This window comes from Chrysochloris asiatica, unplaced genomic scaffold, assembly GCF_000296735.1.
Source record: "Chrysochloris asiatica unplaced genomic scaffold, ChrAsi1.0 scaffold00054, whole genome shotgun sequence".
NCBI lineage: Eukaryota > Metazoa > Chordata > Mammalia > Afrosoricida > Chrysochloridae > Chrysochloris > Chrysochloris asiatica.
The window spans coordinates 12,480,288-12,493,341 of NW_006408572.1; the positions used below are offsets into that span (position 1 = coordinate 12,480,288).

The 13,054-nt window shown below is 41.4% G+C and overlaps 1 protein-coding gene across 1 annotated transcript in view; it reads right to left on the reverse strand.

Moving 5' to 3' along the window:
- Positions 1–1,709: 1,709 nt before the first annotated feature.
- Positions 1,710–13,054, reverse strand: part of MYH8 (myosin, heavy chain 8, skeletal muscle, perinatal) — a 35,928-nt gene continuing 24,583 nt past the window's right edge. Inside the window, exons 26-38 of the mRNA XM_006863426.1 lie at positions 12,492–12,618; positions 12,039–12,157; positions 11,719–11,915; positions 9,195–9,378; positions 8,943–9,108; positions 8,722–8,846; positions 7,497–7,805; positions 6,534–6,737; positions 4,569–4,694; positions 4,307–4,477; positions 4,012–4,116; positions 3,381–3,476; positions 1,710–1,859 (exon numbers count right to left, since the gene is read on the reverse strand). Of these exons, the coding sequence (XP_006863488.1) occupies positions 1,710–1,859; positions 3,381–3,476; positions 4,012–4,116; positions 4,307–4,477; positions 4,569–4,694; positions 6,534–6,737; positions 7,497–7,805; positions 8,722–8,846; positions 8,943–9,108; positions 9,195–9,378; positions 11,719–11,915; positions 12,039–12,157; positions 12,492–12,618 (2,079 nt within the window). The remainder of the gene's footprint in view (positions 1,860–3,380; positions 3,477–4,011; positions 4,117–4,306; positions 4,478–4,568; positions 4,695–6,533; positions 6,738–7,496; positions 7,806–8,721; positions 8,847–8,942; positions 9,109–9,194; positions 9,379–11,718; positions 11,916–12,038; positions 12,158–12,491; positions 12,619–13,054) is intronic.

Sequence of the window (13,054 nt, forward strand, 5' to 3'; positions counted from 1 at the left end):
ATGTAGATGGCATTTTTGTCTGACTACATCACTTCTTCCTGGAGACTGAGCTAAGTGTATTATACCAAACCAAGCCTTTCTTGTGTTACCTTCGTGTGTTTTTCATTAATTTTTCTCCTCTATTTCACACATACACAGATACGCACACACGGTCTCTTTTTTTACTCTCTCTCACACACATACCCAATCCATCAGAATACTCTGTGGGTGTTACTTTCACAGTGTATCCAGAATCCAACCACTTCTCATTACCTCCCAGCACTCTGGTATAAGCCATTGCCATTTAAAAAGTTTCAGTAGCTTTCTAACTAACTAGGTCCTTGGTGGTGCAAATGCAACCTAAAAGTTGGTACCTCAAACCTACTCAGTGGTGACATTGAAGGAAGAAAAATCTGGCAATCTGTTATTGTGAAAATTACCACCAAGAAAACCCTCTGGAGCAGTTCTACTCTGTACATGGGAGAGCGCAGTTAGTTAGTATAGACTCCATGGGGAGAGGTTTGGTTTTTGATTAGTCTTTTAAATAGGCTTCCAGTTTCTACCTTTGTTTCCTGGCAGTCTGTTCTCAACATTAATAGCCAGAGTTGATTTTTTTAAATTCGTATTAATTCCATCCCTCTGCGCAAAAGTCTCCCAAGCTTTACCATCTCATTCTGAATAAAAGCAAACATTCTTAGAGTTTTCCTTGGGCGCTATATATGGTCTGATTCCTTTTTTCCTCTTATGTTGTAACTGTCAAGGACCCTGGTGGTGCGGGAGTTAAGTGTTTGGTTTCTAATTGAAAGCTGGGTGGTTTTAAGCCACCAGATGTTCCATGAGAGAAAGATGTGGCCACCTGCTTCTGTAAAGATTACAGTGTTGGAATCCTTACAGAGCAGTTCTGTCCTGTTCTTGGGGAGGCCGTGAATTGGAATCAGCTTGATGACAATAGGTTTGATTTGGGGTTGTTTTAATTCTTTCTTTCTCACTCTCCTCTAGCCATGTTGGCCTCTTTTCTGCCCTCGTGCCTTTGCCTCTGTAAGACAGATTTGGCGAATTGCCGTCCTCATATGCTTCCTTGGTTCACTCTCCTGTTTCCTTCAGGTCTCTGCTGAAATGCCCTCTTATTCTAAAGGTATTTCTTGACTACTTTCTATAAAATAGTAACTGCCACCTTCCTCTATTTTAATTTTCCATTAGAATTTATCACGTGACACATTACAGTTACTCATTTGTCAATTGCCTTTTTATCAGTTTAGACTGTAAACCCCTAGAGGGCAGGGACTGTTTTGTTCGCTGTTATAATGGTTTTGTTGGCTTAGAATGGTTGATACATAGTGGATTCTTAATAGCAATTTGTAGAGTATATAAATGAATGGGTCCTGTCTGGAGGGACTGATTCAGAGAATGTTTTCTTTAGTAATTTGTAATAATCTAGAAAATCTAATAAAAACAAGTTGAGGAAAAGATCTGTATGAAGTGGGCTGGAGGAAAAGAGGTGCTGGGTGGTGGTGGAGGTATAAAATATCGAACGTTCTGCAAAGCCATTCATAACTAGCTGAGCACCGAATTTGAAACAAAATAATTTTTAAAAGTCTGGTTTATTTTATAAATTTATTGTAGTTTTTAATTTTTCAACAATAAGAGAAAAATAAACATCAAAGCAAGTGACCAAAAGTAGCACATTTTGTGCATTTCTTCAGCCACTTGGCAGCCTCAGGCAAATGTGTTTACTCTGAGCTGATTTTTGTGTGAACCTCCCGGCTCTTCACGCGCAGTTTGTTGACCTGAGACTCGGCAATGTCAGCCCGCTCTTCGGCCTCCTCGAGCTCATGTTGGAGCTTGCGGAATTTAGCAAGATTAGCATTGGATTGTTCCTCCTGAGAACAGAGATACCATTGTGAGAAGAAGACTCTGGTTCTCATTGTGCTTGTCACCAGACAGAATGATTTCCTCAAATCCAATACTTCTGACTTCAACTTTGAATAGAACTTGCAATTTAATTGTATTTTTTACTTTTAAGAATCAAAGAATAGTTTTGAAATGGAGGGGGCAACCTTATTATGTCAAATCCATCCATTTGTGAAATCAATTCATGACGTGTGAACTGGGTGGAAAGGTAGATGACACCCATGTTCCCGTATATTTAGTAAGTAAAAATAAGGTCAAGTTACAACTTCGGAAAATCCCACTTAAAAAATTTCCCCCCATATATTTCTATTCTGTCCTGGTGTGGCACTGTAGGTAAGCAGTAGACCACTAGGTTGGTTTGAACTGCAAGGTCAGCAGTTCAAACTCACCAGCTGTTCCTTGGAAACTCTATATAGGGTTGCTATGAGTTGGAAGCGACTCAACAGCACTTAACAACATACAGAGAAAGGGAAAAGATGAGCACTAAGAAGAAAGGAGCCCTGGTGGCACAGTGGGTTAAGCATTGGACTGCTAAATGCAAGGCTGGTGGTTCAAACCCACCAGCCTCTCTGTGGAAGAAAGATGAAGCAGTCTGTCTGTGGTACAGATTTACAGCTTTGGAAATGCTATAGAGCAGTTCTGTTCTGTTGTATAAGGTCTGTAAGAATCAGAATTGATTCCACAGCAGTGGGGTTGTTGTTAGGAAGAAAGCCTGTCTCTGTTGGTTAGACATATTACCATCTGTATCTTTCTCATCCTTCCTTCCCATCTACTTATTACCTACCACAGTGTGTCTGAAAGACTAGGAGGACAACAAGGAAGAGTGTAGCTGGAGACTCCTCCTTCACGTCCTTGCGGTAGCTACAGTAAATGCAGAGAGAAGGGTCCTCACTGGTGACAATGGTAATGAGTGAAGGAGTCAGTGGGGATAAGAGATGGATGTTTGGATTTTGAGAACACTTGAGATCGTGCATTTCTTAGAGGAGCAGGAGTATTTATCAAGGTGGTAATTTGAAGTTTTGTATAGTCTTTGTAGCTAGGGGTACTTGGAACTTTCTCCCCCTGCTCCCAACTTTCACAAATTACCTTAATAATAAAAAAAATTTTTTTGAGGTCTTATTCTGCAAGGAGCTCTGGTAGCGTAGTGGTTACGAATCGGGCTGTGAACCTTAAGGTCAGCGGTTCGAAACTACCAACCGCTCCGCGGGAGAAAGATGAGGCTTTCTACTCCCATAAAGATTTACACCCTCGGAAACCCTGTACAGAGTTGCTATGGGCCGGAACCGACTCGACGGCACTTAACAACAACAACAACAACAACATTCTGTAATGAGGATTTGGGGATACGTTCATATATTAAAGCATCCCCTTTAAAATGTGAGTGGTATATTCTTTACTTTCCCCCCTTCTTTCTCATCAACACATTCTTTTGATGTATTTTCTACCCCACGTAAGCCTGTGCCTTTTCTCAAAACCTTCAAGATACTTACAGCCTCCTCAGCCTGCCTCTTGTATGACTTCACCTTCGCCTGAAGTTTATCTACCAAGTCTTGCAGCCTGAGGACATTCTTGCGATCTTCCTCAGTCTGAAAGTTTGAAAAATTGCCTGTGTCACTTTGGAATGATGGCAGGTTGGCCTGGGGTAAACCTGGTCAGCTCTGTGGCTTCCCTGAGGTATTAACAGTAGTCAGTCTTGTGAGTCGGGCCGACTTGAACCACAGCTAACACCCACTCTATTGTGAAATGTCTATTGTATGCCAGGCCCTGTACTACGGGATTACATAATCCTCTCTAACCTTTACCTCCCTATCCCAGAAAGTAGCTATGTTACAAATGAGGAAACTAAGGTTTAGGGTGTTCAGTAATTTACCAAGAGAACTAGGACTAATACCCAGTTTAATCGACTTTAAAACCCCTGTTGTTTTCTCACTTACGCTGTCTCCTAAAGACACCCCTAATCTTCTTCCTCGGACACTATAGGTCTGTGATAAACAACCCTTACATGTACCAAGTTAATGTGTATTTATTTGTGAGCACCACATAGTCACCGGGTTTTCAGTTTCCTTCTGGGCAGGAAACATGTATGGTGTAGAAATCTACCCACTGCTACCTCCCCCTTACCTGATAGGTGAGTTCCTTTACTCTTCTCTCATGTTTCCTTAAACCTTTAACAGCCTCAGCATTACGTTTCTGTTCATTTTCAACATCTCCTTCAAGCTCACGTACCTACAGCCAAAACCAAAACCAACCAAGCAAACAGAAATAAAACCCTTATAATATTAACTAATCCAGGACCCATTGAAGGGATTGAGCAGATGTCCCAGCCCCAGGACAAGGATGGGAGTCAACATGTAGAAGAGACGAGTCAGGGGAGTTCATTTCTTTCTGTGCTTGTCAGGATCAAGGAGATACCCACCCTGGCCTCCAGTTTCTGGATCTGCTTCTTGCCTCCCTTCAGGGCCAGCTGCTCAGCCTCATCCAGACGATGCTGCAGGTCCTTCACCGTCTGCTCCAGGTTCTTCTTCATCCGCTCCAGGTGGGCGCTGGTGTCCTGCTCCTTCTTCAGCTCCTCAGCCATCATGGCTGCCTGAAAAGCAAGAAATTAAACCAAGAAAGTAATGAAACGTGATGGCAAGTAGCGCACATGTATTAATACAACAAATGCTTTTCTAGCTCACGTCAGTGATGGCCTTCTTGGCTTTCTCTTCTGCATTACGTGATTCTTGAATGACTTCTTCCACCTCACTCTGGAGTTGTGAGACATCGTTTTCCAGTTTCTTCTTGGTGTTGATCAGGCTGGTGTTCTGTTGAAATCGTTGGTGGAAATGGACGAGATTTACAGTTTACCCTTTTGGGATTTCGGAACGTCTTATGTGTTGGCTTGGTCAAGTGACTTGATGTCAACATTTCACTAAACTTAAAAGATTTGTTCAGTACAAAATACTAATCGTTTACAAGGTTGGTACCGCCTACTCCACACAAAGGAGTCAGCGTCAAAGAGTTACCTACTCAGTGGCTAAGCATTCAGCTACTCTGTCGGAGAAAGATGTTGTGGTCCACTTTCATAAAGACTTACAGCCTTGGGAACCCTTTGGGGCAGTTCTACTCTGTCATATAGAGTTCTTATGAGTTGGAATCAACTTGATGGCAATGGTTTAAAAAAAACAACCAAAAAAACTTCCCTCTTGCTCTAATGTCCATCTGACTTATATATAGGGATTTCTCAGGCTATGTTTGCTTACATTTGTAGAAATTCATCAACTGCTCTTTTAATTATATTTTTAATCAGACATCATTAGTGTTCTGCTAAGAGAGGTTCTTTTTACAAGTTTCTGACATTTGGAGTTCCACAACTAGAAGTAATCTATTTTATGTGCACTTTCATGGTTTTCTTCCTTGTTGTCGAGTTGGTTGTGAATCATAGCGACCCTTTAAAAGGGTTTAGAAGAAGGGCCGGGGAACCTGAAACCACCAACTTTGCAGTTCAAACCAACTCTGCAGTCCAGCGCATTCAATCACAGAGCCACACCAGCACTTCTATCTTTTTTGGTAATACTCAATTCATCTTGTAAAAACAGTATCTTAAAATGTCAACCTAGTGGCTCACAAAGAAAGCAATATTGTTCCAGTAGGCATTTGGAAACATTTTGGGGTGAATATTTTTGCTTGTTAAAATGACTAGGGGGTGCTCAATGTCCTGTAAGATACCAGATACAACAAGAATTGGCCAGTTGGAAGTGCTGTAGTGCCCTGAAGAGAAACGCTAGCTGGACCACAGTCAGCTCTTGGAGTTAGCAGGTATCTTTTACTTAAGCATCTCCTATTCAAGGAGCTCTGGTAGCGTAGTGGTTATGAATCGGGCTGCGAACCATAAGGTCAGCGGTTCGAAACTACCAGTCGCTCCGCGGGAGAAAGATGAGGCCTTCTACTCCCGTAAGGATTTACACCCTCGGAAACCCTGTACAGGGTCGCTATGGGTCGGAAGCGACTCAAAGGCACTTAACAACAACAACAACATTCATGGCTCTCAAAAGAATCTAATGAGACAAACTTAATTTTAAATAAACAACTAGTAACCCTTTGGTGTGACGCTGTAGGAGAAGCACTGAACTGCTAACAAGGTTGGTAGTTCAAACCCACCAACTGCTCCTTGGAAACCCTATACAGGGTCATTATGAGTGGGAACCAATTGGATGGCACTTAACAACAACCCCGTCACACACACACACACACACATATATATATATTTTGTTGTTGTTGTTGTTGTTTTTGGTAGAAGCTGTGAAGAAGACAAATAGGGACACACACAAACAAAATCATCTATAATCCTATCCAAAAAGGATGGCCAATGATACTTTAGAGCCTATCCTCCTATTTTTTTTTTTTTTACTTTTATATGTTGTTGTTAAGTGCTGTCTAGTCGATTCCGATCCATAGCCACTCTATACAGGGTTTCCGAGGAGCAGCTGGTGAGCTTGAAGCGCCGACCTTGTGGTTCAAACAGCTTTGCTGTGCATTAACACCACAGCGCCACACCAGGACTCCTACTTTTATATACACAAATTTATAAAAACAGGTGACTTTTGCATTGTAATTCTGATTTCATCACTTCACATCAGCACTTGTTTGATGTGAGGACCCACCTGGGTGTGCAGGAGCTGCACGCGCTCACTGGCATCCAGGAGCTCCTGTTCTGCGATCTTCCTGGTCCTCTCTGTCTGCTCCAAAGAGGCCTGCAGCTCCTCCACCTCTGCCTGCAGCAGGTTACCTCTGCGCTCCACAATCGCCAACTGCTCCTTCAAGTCCTCCTGGCCCCGGAGAGCATCGTCCAGATGGAGCTGGGTTTCCTGTTAAGGGTGGGGGGTGGGGGTAGAAAGAATATGCCTAAGATACTCTAAGGGTGAGGTAAATATCCGAGAACTAGGACTGATTGGCTGGTCGTTTGATTGAGAGTGGTGCTGTCTGTCACAAGTTTATAGTGAGAGTTATCAGGAGGTAGTAGATTCCTTTCCTAGTAACTGGTCAGTTTTTCATGTGTGAATCATTAGTGTCTATCATTTATGGAACATTTTCCATATGCTCTATAAGTAACAAGTACTGTTAACCTCATTTGATCCTTTCAGTTGAGTTGGGTCGTTGTTGTTGCTAAGTGCCATCTGACTCATAGCGACCCTGTACAGGGTTTCCAAGGAGCAGCTGGTGAGGTCGTTTCATTTTTTTTTTTTTTAATACAAGAAAAAAGTGATGTTCTGAAGGTGAAATAACTTGTTGAAAATCAGGCAGCTAACCAGTAATAAAACTAGGACTCAACCTCAGGCCTATCTGATGCCATTCTGGGCACTTTCTCTGAAATTATACCGGAATATCTGGGCTTCTGGTGGTTGTTTGTTTGTTTTTGTGTGTGTGTGTGTTTTTTGTTTTGTTTTTTTTACATAAAATCTCTTTAAAGATATGTTCCATGTATATGTAATTCTGCTACTTCCATACTATCAGAGGTATTTTTGTTAAGAGGAAAACATGGGTGATTTAATAAACAGGTCTTGTTTTGGGGATGAGAGAGAGACAACTTTCTTGCTTTATTGGAGAGGCCGATGTGAACCCATTACCTTGAGGATGCCTTGAGTGTTCCTGTAGTTCCTCAGGCTCTCTGCAGCTAAGCGGTTGGCATGGTTCAGCTGGATTTCCATCTCATTGAGGTCTCCCTCCATCTTCTTCTTGACTCTCAGAACGTCATTCCTGCTCCTGATCTCAGCATCCAATGTGCTCTGCATCGTCTCCACGACTCGAATGTGGTTTCTCTTAAGCTGGTCAATTTCCTCATCTTTTTCTGCAATTTTCCTATCGATTTCAGACTTGACTTGGTTCAGCTCAAGTTGGATGCGCAGAATCTTTCCTTCTTCATGTTCAAGAGAAGCCTAAACGAAACAGTGAGTAACTAATGATGGAAAATAACATGAATATTTGGAAACTTTTTTGTGTGTGAGCCAAATTCTTATTAATATCAGTTTACCTAATTTTGCAAAGTAGAAATAATAGTTCCAGGACTTTACAGGTAAATCAGTCTTTTGTTTATCTGTCACAGATTACTTAGGCCACCTTTAGTAAAGGTGCTTACTATAGTAAAGGTGCTATGTAAAAGATATGCAAATACTACTCATATTAGTAGAAACAGAAGCTAGATGATGAAACTTAATGTGTAGTAAACATGAACTCTCAATTTTTTTTATGAATGAAAATGTTCATGAGTGATATATTTGGTATAGAAATCCTCAGTTTTAAAACATATGTACTTTTTCTGATTATATGTTCCTTTGGAATGTAGGGGCAATTCATTAAAACACAGAAGGAAAAAATCTACTCATTATGCTTCTACTTAGAGGTAACCTTTTAATGTGGTCCATGAAAAAAGTTCTTTCCTATTTCATATATTTGTACATGACCAAAATTTTATATGAAAATTTATATCTTGCTTAAATAAATGATTGTTTACCATAAATATTTGTCCATGTTAATGATATTTAATGACTGTATAAAATTCCATCATAGAAATGTTTCATAATTTACCGATTCTTATTTTTAGATTAGACATCTTGATGCTTAAAACCTTTGCCTTTAGTTAAGATTATTGTCTTGGAGTAGATTCTTTGAAATAGCATTAATTGGCCAGATTATTAACATTAAAAAAGAATTGTTATTCAACTTGTCCTTCATGAAGTTTATTAAGTTAAATTTGACTCCATAATAATGTATCAGTCTCACAGTACTCTTGCTTACTTTGAGGAATTTCACCGATTGATCTTTGATTTGATCCCACAACATGTTAATACCTACCTCTGCTTCCTCTAAGGCAGCTTGAATGTCACATTTTTCTTGTTCCACTTGCTTCTTTATTTTCTCCAATTCATGGATTTGCTTCCCTCCTTCAGCAATCTGCTCAGTGAGATCAGAAATCTCCTCTGTTGGTGATCAGACAGGGAAAGGTGGTCAGACATATTCCAAAATGGAAAGACCCTGCCAGGTGTACATGGGCAGAGAAGCTCAAGAGGACTTACGTTGCAAGTTCCTATTTTCCCTCTTTAGCGTTTCAAGATGGTCCAGGGATTCCTCATAGGCATTCTTCACCTTGAACAGCTCAGTGCTGAGAGAGCGGGATTCCTTCTGAGAGGACTCAAGTTCCGACTGAGTTTCCTCATACTTTTGTCTCCATTCTGATAGGACCTGAAAAGCCAGAAATCATCAGCCTATACAAGGAGAAAGAGAGACCAAGTAAAGCATATATAAGTTTAAACAGACATCTTGGCGACCTTGTCAAAGTTCCTCTGCTTCTTATCAAGAGCTGCACAGGCGGCGTTCGATCTCTCCACATCAAGCATGAGGTCCTCCACTTCATTCTGGAGCCTCTGCTTCGTCTTTTCAAGGGAAGCACATTTAGCATTCACGGCTTCTACATGCTCCTCAGCATCCTGCAGACGCTGGGCCAGCTTCTTCCTGAAAAGTTAGCCAGTCAAGGAGAGTAACCAAGAACAGGAACAATGGTGCAACTCCTTTGGCCTCTTTTTATATTCCTGAGTCTATCCTTTTGTGGTGCTGTGGGTTAATGCGCCAGACTGTACAGCCGGTTGAGCTGCAAGGTTGGCTGTTCAAGCTCACCAGAAGCTCCTAGGAAACCCTATACAGGATCGCTATGGGTTGGAACTGACTCAACGGCACGTAACAACAACAATCCTGTTATATACCATGTGATTTTCTCAAAATGGTGACAGCTACACCTGTTTCTAGATCAACTGACTGTACGAGGAGGTTCAAGTGCTTGGCACACTATTGAATTCTTAAAGACCATGTTGTTGTTACCATTGTGTGCATCTTACTACATTAAGTCAGGATTTTTAGGACTTCTAATTAAGTATGGCTGTAGAGAATGACTTTTGTTGTTGTTGTTAGGTGCCACCAAATCGGTACCCACTCATAGCGACCTTATGCGCAGCAGAATGAAACACTGCCTGATCCTGGGCAAACCTCACTATTGTCACCACGCTTGAGTCCATCAGATGCTGCCACTTGGCCAATCCATCTCGTTGGGGGTCTTCCTCTTTTTCTCTGACCCTACCTTACCAAACATCATATCCTTCTCCAGAGACTGCTCCCTCCTAACAACATGTGCGAAGTATGAGAGACTAAGTTTGGCCATCTTGGAGAATGATTAGTTCCGACTGTTTTGGTGATGAATTTATATATCCTCTCATTCCAAAGAGGATTTGAAGCAAAGTAGAGATTTCATTCTGGAGTCCTGGTGTGGCACTGTAGGATAAGCCGTCAACCATAAGGTCAGTTTGAACTGCAAGTTTGGCAGTTCAAATCCACCAGTTACTCCTTGGAAACCCTCTACAGGGGTAGCTATGAGTTGGAACTGACTGGATGACACTTAACAACAACGTGAAGAGATTTCATTTGGTAAGTGTATATTGAGCATATTCATTGTTTTCTCAGACTTTCTACTTCATTTTATGTACCTATCCACTAGAGAATAGGCAGTTTCTTCTAATCGTATAAATTTGTGCAATCTCCAAAGAAAGAGATTGGTGGATAAATCAGGACAATTCATGCTTTTACGCAAGAGCAGGTATTTTTTAACCCTTCTGGATTCTTGTTTCATTCCAAATTATGTGCCAAGTACATATCCTTAAATGGACTTCTGGTGTGGTATTAGACTGTGAACCACAAGGTCGGCAGTTCAAACCTACCAGTTCTTCTTGGAAACCCTACACAGGGTTGCTATGAGTCAGAACTGACTTGATGGCTTTTAACAACAACAAAAACAATATATCCGTAACATACGAGACAGCCTGATGCCCAAGAACATCTCCTATGGGTATGCAAAGACTAAGGATTTACTTTATTTAGACCAACCTTGGGCATTATGTAGAACTTGGTGACCATTAACATGAATTTTAAGAGGTGTTGTATGTTTACTGCAGTGCTTAAGAAGGTGAGCCCTGGAATCAAAATGTCTGCTTCCAATCCTTTTGTTGTTGTTGTTAAGTGCCGTCGAGTCGGATCCGACCCATAGCGACCCTGTACAGGGTTTCCGAGGCTGTAAATCTTTACGGGAGCAGAATGCCTCATCTTTCTCCCGTGGAGCGGCTGGTAGTTTCGAACTGCTGGCCTTAAGGTTTCGCAGCCCGATTCGTAACCACTACGCTACCAGAGCTTCCAATCCTAGTGGTATAATTTATTAGTCATATAACCTTGGATTAGTTGCTTAACATCTCACAGACTCAATTTCCTCATCTGTAAGCAAATAATATCAGCATGAAGATGTTTTGAGGACTAAATGAGCTAATGTATGTATATAAATATATATAGTACTTGAGTATGCATTTAGTAAATATTAACTTCTATTACTATTATTGAAAGAAAGATGAGGCTTTCTACTCCCGCAAAGATTTAAAGCCTTGGAAACCCTATACAAGGTGGTTATGAGTCAGAACTGATTCAAAGGTGCTCAGCAACAACATTACTATTAATATTTTGTTATCATCATCATCAACATCATAAAGCTGTCTCTAGGAGTTGCTGAGTTAGGCAGCTATGACACCATGTCTTTTTTCTCCTCCCAAGATTATAGCTCTGGTAGCGTAGTGGTTACGAATCGGGCTGCGAACCTTAAGGTCAGCGGTTCGAAACTACCAGCCGCTCCGCGGGAGAAAGATGAGGCTTTCTACTCCCGTAAAGATTTACACCCTCGGAAACCCTGTACAGGGTCGCTATGGGTTGGACCGACTGGATGGCACTTAACAACAACAACAACAACAAGATTATAGCACATACTTGGCCTCTTCCAGCTCCTCCGTGCGCTGGATGGCGTCCGTCTCGTATTTGGTCCTCCACTGGGCAACCTCCGTGTTGGCCTTGGAGAGCGCCCTCTGCAGCTCAGCCTTGGCTTCCTGCTCCTCCTCATATTGTTCCCGCAGCAGGTCACAGTCGTGGCGGGAGGACTGCAGGGCGTGGGCCAGGGCGTTCTTGGCCTGCGGAAGGAACAGTTCAGAGATTTAAATCCTTTTATTCAGTGCTAATTTGCACACCTCAAATAACACCTACTTGGATGATTTTGGATTAGATTTACCAAGAAGATCTATGGTAAAACTCACTTTAGTTTCTTCTTCTAGCTGACGTTTCAGCTCTTCAATCTGCTGAGTAGATGCTTGTTTGCTCCTTGAAAGCTGAGAGACTAAAGCATCTTTCTCATCTATTTGTCGGGAATATTCACCTGAGAACAATGGAAGCAAAGGGATTTTTTAATGGCACACACACACATACACAAGTCTAAAGCTTATAAGTGTGTGTATGTTTCTCTCTGCACATACAAGACAATTATATACCTTCTCTGTTATAGAACTGATTAGAAAGCAAGATTGCCATAGGAGCTTAACAAATGAACCAGTGTGCCCATTCTGACTTTTTGTTTTTGTTCTGACTTGCTCAGGAAATTCTGATCATTTGTTCATCTCCCTCTCACATGGAAACATTGTTATGCGTTCAGTAATTCTGGCCTCGTTTTTATCTAGTACATAGTGGCTGGACCCAGCAAAGGTGTCCTTTACCGGCTTCCGTCTGTAAGCGTGCTCTCTGTGTTGACAGGTCATTGATAAGCCTTTGCTGCTCTTCCTCCTTCGCTTTCAGTTCACTCACTTGGTCTTCTAGTGTTCGGCACATCTTTTCAAGATTTCCCTACAAGACACGTGGCAATGAAAGATGAGACACTGCGTGCATTTAAAAAGTTAAACTTGATTCCTAAACTATTTTGAGAGTGAATACATGTATGTCAAGAGTGAGTCGAAAGTTAGGACATAATATCAGTGGAACAGGCCACAATTCAGGCATGGTGAGTGTACAGTGTCTCAAAACTCGTTGCTGTTGGAAACCATCCACTTATTCTAATCATACAAATACTTATTTAAAGTGGATTTTTAAATCATCTTGATGGATTATAACCAGCGTTTTAAAAATGTATAGAATGGGATATATTAGAATAGAAAATATTGTGGTTGTTGTTAAATGCCGTCAAGTAGATTCCAACCCATGTTGTTGTTGTTGTTAAGTGCCGTCGAGTCAGTTCCGACCCATAGCGACCCTGTACAGGGTTTCCGAGGGTGTAAATCTTTAC